Source organism: Pelecanus crispus, chromosome 3 (genome assembly GCF_030463565.1).
Source record: "Pelecanus crispus isolate bPelCri1 chromosome 3, bPelCri1.pri, whole genome shotgun sequence".
NCBI lineage: Eukaryota > Metazoa > Chordata > Aves > Pelecaniformes > Pelecanidae > Pelecanus > Pelecanus crispus.
In genome coordinates this window covers 84,814,834-84,829,368 of record NC_134645.1, presented here as the reverse complement: position 1 = coordinate 84,829,368, position 14,535 = coordinate 84,814,834, and the positions used below count along the sequence as shown (strand labels likewise).

The following is a 14,535-nucleotide window of genomic DNA, read 5'->3' as shown; positions in this document are numbered from 1 at the left end:
CAAACAAAGCTTTGGGGACCATATGTTATACACACACTAAATTTCTATGAGTTGTTGTTGGGAGAGGACAGAACAGTAGGTTAAGTGATACAAAAAACTTATCATCGGTTCTTAGAGACATAGCTATGACCTGAAAATGAAAGCCATTTCCTTTTTAAAGTAATATGGTAAAACTATACATCCCGGTAGGTGGCAGCTAGCTGAAACTGGGTTAACTTTTATTATGATAACAGCACATGAAAATACGATCTGAAGGAAAAAGCACATGATAAAATAAGGTAATCAGAATCACATATCTCCCCTTTCCAAATGAGATATTCTGTACATAAGATCACCATTTATACCTGACACATACCTAAAGAATTTAGTAGGCTTTTATTATGCAGAAAAGATTTAAAGGCCTTAGATTGTCTATTCTTCTTTCCCTGCCTATAGCAGGAATACTATTTTTCATATCAGCTTCACTTGAACATTGTCCTTGTGTGTTAAAGATGTGTTACTACCATGTCTACGATAGATGACCAAAGTGTAAAACAAATCAAAACCTATACCCAAGGAATTGTAGATTTTCCCAGTTGCTGATCACTGAAGTATGGAGGGCAGTTTCCTAAAGACTTTAATCTGAAAAGAAGTGTAACGGTAGTGACAAGCTCCCAAAACACAAGACCAGCTTCTCCAGTAGAACATTTTCTTAGGGATTTCCAGCCTTTGACCTGTACATCTTACAGGAAAGAAAATATGAAAGGCATTCAAAATATGAACATTTATCTGCTTTCATATTGAAATCATTCTGGAGAGTGGACAAAAGCATCTTTTTTCAAGGTTACCCTTCTTTTTCCCTCCCTTCCCCAAAGGAAAAATGAAGCTCAAGTCTAATTAACAGAAAAGGAGTCTAGGGTGGTGAAGTCTGAGGCTTTAGTTAATTGTATAGTCTATAAGTGGTCTTCAGTCACCAAATATTCTAATAATGTTGTAAACATCTGAGGTCTTGCAAGATTTACTTTTTGAGGAGGAACTGATATTCTTGAGAAAATAATTCTGGACTACCTGCGATTTTCCTTCAAGGTGGGAGCTGGGGTTTGAAAGAAGGGGGGAGGGATGTCGACGCAGAATATCAGGCGATGTGCGACAGCAGATAAGGAGAGCGGTACTCCTTCTGAACCCATAAAATGCCATAAAATAGCTAGCCAGCTAACATAATCGAGGGTACAATATGTGTCTTTAAAGAGGCCGATAACAGATTTTAATTTCCTTTCCGTGCTGTGCAACGACTGGAGGGGGAAAAGGCGGCGTTTTGGCACCTGGAGCGGCCGCTGGCGTGGGCGCGGCGGCGGGCGGGAGCGCTCTCCGTGGTGCTGAAGGAGCCGCGGCGGGGCCGCGCCGGGCGCTGCCCGCGGTGCTGAGGCCGCAGCCGGCGGTGGCGGGATGTCACGACACCGGGCTCGAGTCGGAGGCTGGCGGCCAGGGGCTGCGGTGTGGGCTGCCGAACATTTAATAGTAAAAGGAATTAATCACAAGTTGGTTTATGATTCCGGTTACAAACGCCTCGGTGAGTTAGGAGGTCTGTTGGGCTTAGATCACAGGTAGCTGTATTTTTCTTTCCAAGAGACCTTAGAGAGTCAGACTGATAACAGAAGTCACTTTGCCCAAAGTTTATGTCTTGTCTACCGTGCTAAAGCCGACTATGAATATTATATTTCCAAAACTGCTTACCAAAATTAAATTAAATAAAAAAAAAATCCTTTTAGGCAGGAAGCTGCATCTGAGCATTCACAATTTAAAAAGTACCTAAAGATGCCTAATGTCCTTTATTTCAGCAACACCAGGGGAAAGAGGAAGGAGGCAAAGAACGTTCACAGTATTCACGTGGGTCGGTTTTATTTCTCCTTGGACTAAGATAAAATATGAACGAGTAGAAGAGAATAAACGAAATAGAAAATACAAGAAAAAGCATCTCTCTGCATTTTTACTGGGAGATATTATAAGTGTGAACTGAAGGAGTCGCTAGATATCCTTGCTTTTAACACTAGGAGTTCTTTTTAAAGTGCTCCAATAGTCAAATCGTCTGATTGAATTCCCTGCTAGACTGCAGAACTAGCCATTCATGATACTTATTTTTGACACTGCAGTTATGCCTCCATCTTAAAGAAAAAAAAATCAATGATGTTTAATAATCCCCTTACAGAATGTACATTCCTTTTCATCAGCATTTTACAATGTTTTAAGTAAATGCGTGCAGAGGAAATCAGTAAGCCATAATGATAAAAAGTTACTGTGAATTGCTAACACAATGTGAATTGCATACAGAGCACCAACATTACAAGTTATAATTTAAATGCTGCTGTTACTTATTTATATGTCTACAATGCACAGATGTTATTTAAGAATAAACTGTAACTCACCTCTGCCATGTTCTGCTTTTGATAGATTCCAAAAAGTGTTCTCTTTAGTGTGGCATCATCGGTATTTATTTCTGTAAAGTCAGGTTTATTCTGCGTTCATCTGTATGTATCTGTGGGGGAAGTCTCTCAGTGATATTTTCTTTAGTAATAAAAGGCAGGCAGAGAGATAAAGGAGACAAAAGATGTCTGTAGGCAGAATGTAGAATAAAATGAATTCATTTTCCTGCTGAGGAATCTAGGAATTATCTTTTAATGTTTGTAATAAAGCTTAAGTAGGTTCAGCAAAAACTTCACTTAGATTGTGAAGTCTGACAGTCCTGGTTCAATGTATTTCAATGGATACAGGCACACAGCTAATCGTATGTCCAAGGAAAATCTGAAGTAGTCCATATCATTAGTTTATCTTCTTTGAAACAGCTGGCCAAAAGACAAAACCCTGTGGCTGCATTTACAGATACAAACTCAGTATCCCATTATGAATCTGGGAAGTGCTGTTGTTCTCACCGAGGACTGCGAAATGACAAACCACGTAGATCTCTTAGCACAGGGAGGAAGAGCAATATTTCCACAATACTAGAGTGAAAGGAAAGCAGAGTGCAAAATAAGAGTGGCACAATAAAGTGTAAAACAGAAACTAGTAAATCCCCAAGTTCCTGCCGTTTAAGCAACATTGCAATTTCAAGCAAGTTGAGCGAAACAGGTCTCTGCATTCAACAAGGCTGTTCTAGCGCTGCCGATTCCTGTTTACCTTGCAAAAACAGGCTGGTGCTCCGTGATCACTGTGTCCGGAGCAAGTTCCTAAGGACAGTCAGTATACAAGCCATCGCATTAACCCTATTTCATGCATTAACGTGAGTAACAGTTAGTGAATGTAAATGTCTTCTTTTTTTTTTTTTTTTTTTTTTTTTTTAGCCTAAACGTTACTCTGATAAGCTGCATGACTTTATTGTCAGCCTTCTCTTTCACAACTCTAAAGCTAAGTGATTTCGACCCAGGCAGTCAGCTATTAAAATGCATAAATTGATTTTTACACAACCGATTCCCTTCTCCCCTATAGCAGCCCCCCCCCCCCCCCGCCCTGCTACAGACCCTTATAGCTATTGTTCAGAACAACTGAGATACTAATAACAATTAGAAGCATGTAAATAAAACCGAGCTGTTTTTTTCCTCCGACAACGCTAGGCGACCAGATCAGTTGCATAATAGAAATTGGGAAGGCTGTCTGGCAGGCAGCCTTAAGAGGAGAAGAGCTATCTCAATTTCTCTCACTTAATCTTGGCTTCGCGTCAGAAGCTGTGCAGCAGTGCAGTAGAATGGGAGCACGGCGAAAGCTTTGCCACTAAACCGGCTGGTGCTCATTGACTCTCGCTATGTGGCGATACCTCAGCGATTTCTCGAGCTGGATTACCTATTGATTTTCCTCCTTTCTTGCCTCCCAGGTTTACTCGGCTGGACATTGTGTGTGTTTGGATTTCTCAAGGATTCTCCCCCGACTAACATGGATGTCCCACCATTCCTTGCAGTTGAAGGTTGCTCCTTGGCGCAGTGAATGAAGAACATGCAGGGATTGCTAATGGGTTTGGGAAGCGTAGACTCTCTCCTCTCTCTGTGACCATGCCGTGATCGTGTCTGAGGGCCATCAGTTTACGTATCCTCATTCTCACTCTACCGGGAAACCTGACGGCTTAGAAGGGGGAAGTAAGGCAGCGCGTGTGTGCATAGAAACATCATGAAGATTATTTCCCCTATTCTAACTAATCCAGTCTTCAGATGCACCATTAGACTCCTTCTTTGCTTACTGTGGATTGGATATTCGCAAGGAACCACACATGTATTAAGATTTGGTAAGAATTCCCGACACTTTTTTCATTGTGCATTTAAGCCTGAATGCGATATGCGTAGGATTGACTCAGAAGGGGGTGCTGGGGGAGAGCTGGGACGTGCTACCGGAGTCAGGCACCGAAGTCCCTCTTTATTTTGCATCCGGAGGGATGAATTGCTGTGTGTTTTTTCTGTCGCTGCAGCTCATTGTAGCCGTAGTAACGGCACGATGATGATGATAATTATAATAACAATAGAGAGAAAAATGACTGGCAAATGCGTTTGCCTAAGGCTCTGCGCAGCTTGCGTGGCTTCCTCGTAATGTACCTTTTTTGTTTCCATAGTAGTGGAAAGCATGGCTATTACGGTGCTTGAGCAGTGAAAAAAATCTGTTAACTAGTTTTTAAGTTTCGGCCGCCCGTCTCTGGTCCACCCGAGCCGATCCCGTGTGGGTGCGACGCTGTCATTTGAGACCTTTGGGCTGACTTCCCTGGAAGCGTCTGCCTAGGTGCTTGCCACTTCCGTGGCGTTTAGGGTTAGAGAAGAGATGGTTTATGTCCTGAGCAGTGGTCGTGAAAGAGCCTTTGTGATACGTTTCAAAAGCACAGCTTTTATAAGCGAGGAAAGTTGTATGAGTTTCCGCCCCCCCCCCCAAAAAAAAAAAAAAGAGAGAGAGAGAGAGAGAAAAGTCATAGATCAGAATGAAATTCCAAGGAGAGTAGAGCGGTTTTACAGTTTAAAGACTATCCCAGATGGAGCATGGAACCAACCTCAGCAGCTCTGCCTGTGTATGCGCGCGTGGGTACCTGTGTATAAGCAGGCGGGCGAAGGAGACATTTCAGCCGCTGCATCCCCTATAGAAGTTTCGCGGTAAGGAAGGGCAGGACGGAGACGAAAAGTTACCCGCAAGTCCGAGGGGGGCTGTGCGGCCCGGGGAAGTCCTCCGGGGCGAGCCACGGCGGGACCCCCGCGCCCGCGCCCCCTTGGCCGCCCGGGCACCGCGGGCGGAGCGCAGCACCCCGCGGGCGAACCGCGGCGGGGAGCGGCGGAGGGGGCAGGCCGAAAGTTGCTTCCCCAGACAAGTGGCATCCTCTGTGCCTACCGACAGCATGGTTGGAGGGAGGAAGCGCGGATCTCCCGCATACGCGCTGGCCGCGATAAGTTGTAGCAGCCGCTACGCCCATTTCTGTGGGGCACTGAAAACTCTTGCCTTCGCCTGAGAATAGTGCCTTGGTTTGTGTCTAATATTGTTTAAATTCCACCCCCCGCACACACTTTTATGTGGAGGGGAAGGTGGGAAATGATTGAAAAGTCACCAGGCTGTTACTGATCTCGTGTGCTGAATTCCTAGTAGTACTTATTTTCTGCTTCCATCTGGTCTAAAGGTGGTGCTTAAGGCACGTTGCTCTTAGCAACCGTCTTCAGGAATGCTTGTTTCTTTGGACATGGCTAAACGGGTCCGTGTATCATTGCGGGGTTTATTTTGCATTCAGTCTGATCTATAATCATGGCTGTGAAATTAGTGCTAGGGCTGCCTGTAATCTGGCACCGTCCGGCTACCTGTTCTTCTACGAACCGGGATTCATAACCGGGATTCATAACCGGTGCCGAGGGTCGGTCTCTAGGAGCACGAATTACTTTCAAGGGTAGCTATGTAAGCAAACATCTTCCCGGCCACACCATTAGCAAGAGCTGAGCTTTCCTCCTTTAGATTAGATCCTCTCTGAATTGGTCGTCCAATGTACCTATAGAGCTAGCCCTGGAGAGCAGCGTTTTGATAATGATTAGAAGAATAAATAATCCCGCGACTGAAGGGCGGTGCAGCGGGACTCCGGCGCCCAGTGACACGGTCGCGCATACATGTATTTTTCTAGGCTAACTTCCCTTCCCAACTGCCTCCTGGTCCCACAGTCGGTTAACGGGTCGTGCTCACCCCGTTGTTTGTAGAAGCAAAGTATGAGTCCGCTCCTCAATCACGGCATGCTTTTTCTTGTCTTTCAAAAGAATTGTCGCCAACCCATCTCTGAGCCTTAGAAGTAGGTAGGGAGCGGCTGGTTAGTTTATTTTAGTATGGAAAATGTTAGGCGTCAGAGAGAACGAGGAAGACTTTTGCCCTGCTCAGCTGGCCTGTTGCACATCTCTTTTCTAAGGAGTCTAGATTTAGCCTGGTCCAGGTGTGGAGCGACTCTGACCGCGAGAACTCTCGCTCCTTCCCCAGAGTGACATCTCTGCCTCTGTGTAGGGCATGGCGGGGAGGAGGGAAGGAGCAGCGAGTGAGCGGTGGAAAGGCTTTGGTTATTTCTGAGAGGGGAATTTCCCGCCGCCCCCTCCGGGTTCCTGCGCTATCCGTCCCTTCGGGACGTCCTTGCGACCAGGAGGACGGGATGCGGTGCCTTCCCGTGGAGTCCTTCCGGAGGAGAAGCGAGAGCTCTGGAGATTCCCTCCAGAAGGCAGCCTGCCAGCCCCCGCTCTCCTTCCTCAGCCAGCAGCGCTATGGCAACAGGGGAGAGCTTGAAGCCTGCCAGAGCTCCAGCCCCCTCATTCCTCCTGTGCAAATTAACCACCATGGATTCGCATTGTCCTTCCCACGGCTTCTCTCATTGTTGGGACTAGCCAGCATGTCCTTTCTCCCTCTCTTTCTCGCTTTCAAACTACCTTTTAGCAACCACACAGGGAAGTCGAGCCGCCTGGCTTATCTGTCAAATGCGGGGGGTGTGTGGGGGGTGGGGGTGTATTTTTGCCTGCGCCTTACGGAGCAAACACGGGGAGAGGCTGGTGCGAGGCACTCCCTCAGGCATCTGGACACCCGCCTGCTGCTGGAGTAGGGCAACGTGGTATTTGGGCATCACACCAGGCGCCCTTCCTAAATGACACCTTGCTTCATGGGGCATGTGGCCAAGCTCCCTCCCTTGCCCTTTCTGAACAGCTTCCCATAAGCAAGCCCAGGGACCGCTGAGGGTGAGGCTTGTGCCCACGGTGCTCCAGGGTTCCAAAGGGGAACAGTCCTAAACCCTTGCTGCGGATAAAAGCACAGGTCCCAGCTCGACGAGGGAGAAAAGCAGCAGCCTAGTATTTGTCTCCCCACCGTGCTAAGTGTGATGGAAACATTTTCCTTATCACTTGGCACCGCACAAAAGCCAAAATACGTGACCGCCGGCAGATCCGTTCCGTTATCGGGGATCACCTTTCGTAGCTTCCCCATTCACTGCTCCTGTTGTGAGAGCAGAGCCAGGGCAGCGGCTCCCCAGAAACCCCGGGGAGCCCGGCAGATGCACTGCACAGCCCAGCCGAGCCGCCCCCGAGCGCTGGGCACGGCGGGCGGCCCGGGACCCGCCTCAGCCTCCGCCCCACCACCTTTTCGTACACCCCCTCCCTTCTGCCTTTACCTCCCTGGGGATATCCCAGCACTTTGCCCTGTAAGGCTGAATCAATAAGCCATTAAGAGCTGTTAACCATCACTAACTGCTCACCTGTGTTTCCAGAAACCCGCCCCTTCTCCTTGCTCAAGGCAGTAAGAGTGCGGGCTGTTCAAGCCCGCTCTTTTCTTACCTATTCCTACACGGGGCATGAATGTCAGTTCTTTGAAATCTAGAGCGCTCTAACAACACCCTCCTCTATTTAAATTGTCCCTTTCGGGCCTTGTCTCTATTGCCTTGAGCAATTCGTCTTTCCTACAGCAAAGATGTGAAGAGGGAGCAGCGCCTGGAAGGTGAAAGCGGTTTGGTCATTACGTTTTCTCATTCTCTCTCAGGTAACTCCTTATTTCTGAAAGTGTGGTGAAAGACTAAAGACCTCCACCGCAGGGGGCCCACTAGCCTGACAAATGTTTCCCCACTTTGTGAGTTATTTCGTTTTCTTCAGCACATTCAAAAAGAAGGGTAAAGAAAAGTAGAGGGCCTTGTTTGTAGTCTCGACTTTTTTTTTTGCTTTGGAGTTGCCTGACTTCAAGCAGATGGGCAAGGGAGCTGAATGTTGTGGTTTACAATGAACCTTAAAGCGAGGGGCGGTCTTCCAGGTTAAAAGCAAAAGAACGCCAAGAGAGAGATGGGAACACTTTTCAAACAACGAAGGGAGAGTTTTGAAGTCTTAGCAGAAACATTTCCTACTATTGACTCCCACCCCCCCCCCCCCCAAAAAAAAAAAAAAAAAGAGCCCACACCAACCTTTTACAAAGCAAGTGCCTTCCCGGTGCCCTCCAAATAATAATAATAATAATAATAATAACTGCAAAACTCACCTGTATATGATCATGTAATCTTTGGGACTAAAGAAAAAAACATCTCTTTTCTCAACTGCATTGTGGGAACCTGGAGAAGGGAATTACTATACACTGGAGACTTCCTCCGTGAAGATTTAGCATGGGCTTCATCTGACATACTTAGCTGAGCTCCTTTGGCTCAAACACATTGAGTTTATCTTCATATAATTGTTTTTACGAGATCGAGTGTGGCAAAACCAGAGAAGAGGCCAGCTCATCGCTTCCACTGCTTGTGCAGTTGCCAGTGGGTGTCGAACCACACGTTTCTGAAATTCAGGTGACCATTTTAACATAGCAGTATTTAAAAACAGCAAAGTCATGGAAGAGCAGAGAGAGCTAGCTCTGTGCAAAAGGGTAGGAGACAAGAGTTCAAGTGTAAAGTACCTGCTGGGTAATCATGTAGAGTTTTCCTAGACTGGACCTGTATCAGCTCTCCTAGATGTGCACTTTCTTTCCTTTGGATTTTGCACTGACACCCTTTTAGTGGAAGGAGGTAACCTGTCTGCCTGTATTTAAGAGGGAAATGAGAAAATGTACGCATCTGGTTTTAGTGGGGAAGGCAGTCTGTCTTCAGATCAAGAGTGTGATGAAAATCTGCAAAATAAACACTTGTGGCAGCATTCAGAGGTCCGTGGCGTGGTAATTCCAGCATTTAGAGCCCATGAAAATTTTACTGCCAAGGACAAGGAGCTTTCAGTATGTGTAACATCCTCATGGATAGGAGTTCAAAATCAGTCTTATAAACAACAACAGAAATCTTTGAAAGAAGAGTAAGGTTAAGAGCCTCGGGAAGGCTTCAAGGAGGTGAGAAGCATTGCTATTGACTGGTCCAGATTAAACAGCACAGAGGAAGATTTCAATTTGATAACGTCACAGCCCTTCCTGTTTTTCTTTGCTGTTTCTGCTGACAATTTTGTAAGGTAATTAAATTGGCTGATTGAAGTCACAGTGGTCATGGGGCGATAAAGACCGTTTGGATTTAATGGAATTTAGAAACAACGGTATGCTGCACACAACTCTTACAGAACGAGAATTTTAATGACTCATTCAGGGTGCTAACTACATAGAACGTCCTGGACGAGTTTAATTGAAAGGGCAAAGCAGATTAGCTGTATACAGTCTTTATTGCACTAGATAGGGGAATTAGAATTATCCTTTTAAAAGACTCATTATTGCATTATCAAGATTTAATGTAGGTTAAGAAAGCTTTCATCCGTGTGGGCTTTCTGGAATATCCCCAGATCCTTTCACCCAGTCTTTGGAACACCAACAGCCTTGTAAAAGGATTTTCACACAATTGTCCGATAGATTGGATGCTGAGAAGTATAACTCGCTTCTTACTGACTGGTACTTGTCTTTTGAAGTGATGCAAAGTTCAACTAATACCTTCCATTTAAATGTGGTTGCTGAATGAAATGGTTTCTGTCACCGGAGATAAGAAACCAGAGAAAAAAAGATTTTTTTAAACTCAAATATTAGAGATTTTTTAAAAAATTATTTTATACAAGAGAAAATCCTCTCGATTTGGAAAAAAAGAAACCAAATCTTTTGAGTCATTGCAAATAACAGCACGTCTTTGTCCCCTAATTAATATATTTACCTTGTCTGTTTCTAAGTTTTAACCTTCATCCTCTTTAATCTCTTCCAGAGGAACAATTACTAGCAGTTCTGTCAATAATGCAAAAGAGAAACTAGAAGGTGCCTTATTTCCATACTTCTCAATCTGCAAGGCAAATTAAAGTTTCCTGAATAAGCTTTTTATAATGTTGTGCTGTAATGTATGTTGGAAGATTAAACAATATGATAACATAATGTCATTATGCTGTCATATCGGAATTGGAATATGGAGAATCAAAGACCACTATCATATTAATACTTATAATTTTGTGCCCTTCCACCCCCCCCCCCCCCCCCCGAGTCTTTTGGCTTCTTTATTGTACGGTAATAATAGTCTTAGGTTTATATAGTGTCTTCAATTTAAATAGCCAAAGCTTTCAGTAAGGCAAAGAGTACAGAACAAACATGTAGTGATCGCTATTCCAATTACTGGAGCTCAGATCACTCTGGATAAACTAGATGGTATTGTAATAATGTGTAAACCAGTAAATAGAAGTTCAAAAATGTATTCTTAATTTCATTAAGAGGTAATTCTCAGTGTATTAAAACGACAAACTTTTTTTCTTTGGGCAAAATTCAGAAGTGACCCATAGGTGTGGTGTTTAAGACTGCGCTTTTTACATTTCCCGGCAAAGATACTCTTGGCTCAAAATTTGCAAATCATTTGGACCAGTCTGGATTCAGATTTCCTTGAACATTACTCTTGTGTAGTCTTTCCAAAATGCTATTGGAGTAACTTATCTAGGAATGTGTTTGGTAGCTTTGTTTGTAGATCTTTCAAATGAAATACACATTCTTGGTTGATATATTTATAAAGTGTTTCCATTTCTAGGTGTTTCTGCTTGGGGTATATGAAAACAGGTTCTTTTCTAGTAGTGTGACTGGTGTGTACGGTGGGGGTAGTTTAAAGCACAGCTACACTGTAGTCCTTAGATAACAATATTTGTCCTTAGATAACAACGTTATGTTATCAGTGCATCAGAAGGTTAATTCATTTATGGCTCTTACAGAATTTCATCTTTATATTTGGGGAAATACATTCACTCACATTAGCTGAGTGTCTATTTTCTTTGTATTTCCACTCCCAAACTCTTTAAAAACTCTTTTTTTTTTTTTTTCTTTAAATAAAATGGTTATCTGGATTTATGTTGAAAATGTCAATATTTCAGTGTGAACCCCCCCTCCAATTGTTAGAGTCACTAATTCTTGTATTAGACTCAGTAGAGTCTATTACACTGGCAGAAGAACAGTCCAGGGAGAGCTTGCTTACTGTGCTTTCAGGAATTGTTGTTCAGGAGACTTGAAGATTTTTTTTTTTAATTCAATGTATGATGGGTTTTTTTTTAATTCAATATATGATGGCTTTTTTTTCCTCTTCTTTTCTCCTATTTTAATATTTTACTGGGTGTCTCTGATGTTTTCTAATTATGTAAACACTCTGTCTGATTACAATGTGTGTAGCTAAATCTTAAAGTACTGAATGATCCATGCTGTATTTTTACAGATGAATGGAAAAAGTAATATTGTTTTATGGGTGGGCAAAATAATTTTGAAAGACAATGCTTTTTTTTTTTTTTTTTTTTTTTTAACTTTCACACCCTGAATCATTTAATCCATTCCCTCACTTCATCTTTTTCCTTTGGATTTTTTTTTTTTTAATAGCTGAAATGGAAAATGATTACTTGCCTATCTGAAAGATGTTTGAGTGTTATTTTCCAACCTAAAGGATTCTATGATTCTATGATTTTTCCAGTTATTTTTGGAAAGTCTTTGCTTTCCTAACTTTCTGGGAAACTGCATGAAAAATTAAAAAATCTGAAAGGCCTCATCTCTGTCTAAAAACTAAACTTCACGTCCAAGCCAAGTCAGGCCTCCTCTGCAGGTTTGGAGACTGAAGGAGGCAGAAGGATTAGACAGTGTTGGCTTAGACTGGGTAACACTTACATGGCAAAAGTTAGGCTAGATGAACCATGCCTTTCATGGCATCAGCAATATGGAGGAATTGAAAGTGGATTGAGTAGGGATTTCTGTTTTCTCTCCAGGTTTTGAGTTTTATTACCACATGCTGAACTCAAATTCTCAGGTAGGAATTTAAAAGGGAAAGGTAAATATGTTAATGGCTCAACAGCTTCTTCCTGATATTAAAATGTAAAAAAATGCTGAAACTGCTCACTCATTCTGCTTATGATCTGATTATGATTACCTACCGTGAAAACATGTATTTAACTGATTACTTACTCTACGGAAGTTTATTGAGTAAAGTTTGTCAAGCTTGCTTCAAAAGTTGGAGAACTACTTCAGCTTTGGAAGAGTGTGCCATCTTCACATTTAGCTTTTTCTCTATCTCCAGTAAAATATTTCAAATTAAGTGTCACATTTCTCTGAATATAAAAACAGCTATTAGTTTAAAGTGTTTTTTGTCATAAGGTAACTGATACTGTATTTAAAACACTTTTATTAAAATGCTCATTCATACACACTTAGTAGGTAATAAACTGGGTAAATTTATTAAGGATTATTTTATAATTGAACTTACCATCCATTTGGGCTTTTGTTCTTCTCCAGGAGCTAAACATATACCAGCACTTTCAATCAGCTCAGGAGCTAGACATATATCAGTTGTATCAATTAGCTCATATTTATGCTGTTATTTAAAAGTTACACAATTAAGACATGACTTACTGAACAGCCCATAATAAAAATAATTACACTAGTAAGCATGAAACATTTATAGGAAAATCCAAGTCTCACCATGGTCAGATTTATGACTTCCACATTTTTTTTTTTAAACATGTGAGAAAGTAATTAAAGTCCTGCCTCAACAGTTCACACTGTAAAACCTTCAAGAACGTAGTTATTTAACTTGGAGACCAATCAGATCTTCTATTGCTACCTATATTTGCAGAGTCAGTGCTCAATCATCAGCCAATACTAACTACCTAGGTTATCAGACAAATACTTTCATTGATAGTTTAGCGCTAAGGTGATTTATACTAGTGTTGTTTTGATTTTTTTACACTACATGTGATATGAAATCTATGTGTACTTGGTAAACTTTCTTTTATGTAGTTATTCACAACAGCAATTTATGGATCAAATATTGAGATAAGATAACTTGTAGTATACTTAGGCCTGACCCTTTTCTAACTTTCCATTCAGGTCAGTGGCTTATGTTAGTACAAAATGAAATAAGAATCAGAGTTGTAATTTGTAGGACACTTTAGAAAAAGAATGGTTTAGATCATTCTAGTGCCAAAAGTAAGTAATTATGTTAAAGTCCAAGGAAATTTGTCTGTTTATCCTAAGTATAGTCACTGCGTAGATGAGTTGGTGATAGAGTATTCTTCCAAAGATGCATGATTAGGTCCATAGCTATGTTGAATGACATAGTGCTCTTCAAGTCAAACCATTATGCTGGTTTACATTAGCTAAGGGTCTCATTCCAGAACCTGTCTGTCCTTGAATTTTTTTTCCAATTATCTTTAAAAATTGCACCACACTTTTTTACACTTAAATTTGTCATTCACTTATTGTTATTAACAATATTTAGCAATGTGCTATAAAACAAATTGAACATGATGGAGAATAATTTCAACTAGTGGTTTTTTTAAGCTGGAAAGTGTATACCCATTGGTTAAAGATACCGCAATCCAGTAGCAGCAATGCAACTTGTTTCACTGATCAAATACTGCAACACAATCAGAAACATGCTATGTAGATGTATATGTGCAAAACAAACAAAAAAAAAGAACATGAAGATTACATGTTCTGTAAGAGACAAGTATTTTCTTAAGCAACAACTTAATTGTTATTCAGCAAAATTTATCCTACAAGGCAGGAAAGCTTTAAAAGAAATTCCATGTTTCTTATTTATTAAGGAATTAGGTAAAAAGGTACATTAGGGAAATTAAAATCATACAGAGTACTCTAAATCAGGGGAACTAATTTACTTTTAAAATGCTGCATCATAGTAATTTTTGGTTTTATATTTGTTAACTGGAACATGTATGTTCAGCTTGCTAGACACATTTTATGAATTTCAATAACTGAAAGTTGTTCATAAAATTCATACAGAACCTTTAAGAAATTATCAGCATGTATTCAAATATTATATTCAAATTAATTATTCATGCTTCATATTGTGCCACTTAACAAGGATGAATGTAAGGACTCAACCTTAGGGAATCTATAACATTATTGCTTATCTGATTTTTACTGTTTGACAATGTTTACAGTTTTCATAACCTACTATACTTAACAAAAATTTCCTGTACTTGCATGGATAATTTTTTTCATTCAAATTGAAAGAGAACCCTAAACTAGCTACCTTTTCCAGTTAATAATTATGCATTTTTTTTAAAAAATATATTCTTGCTTAGAAAAATCTAGCCTTTCTGGTGTTATGTGGCACCCGTATATGCTTCTTTCTAGTCCACA

General features: G+C 41.6%; 1 protein-coding gene across 1 annotated transcript in view; it reads left to right on the top strand.

Annotated features, from left to right (window-relative positions):
• The first annotated feature begins 4,131 nt into the window (after positions 1-4,131).
• The window catches only part of GRIK2 (glutamate ionotropic receptor kainate type subunit 2), a 449,336-nt gene continuing 438,932 nt past the window's right edge, over positions 4,132-14,535 (top strand). Inside the window, 1 exon segment of the mRNA XM_075708130.1 lies at positions 4,132-4,246. Within this exon segment, the coding sequence (XP_075564245.1) occupies positions 4,132-4,246 (115 nt within the window).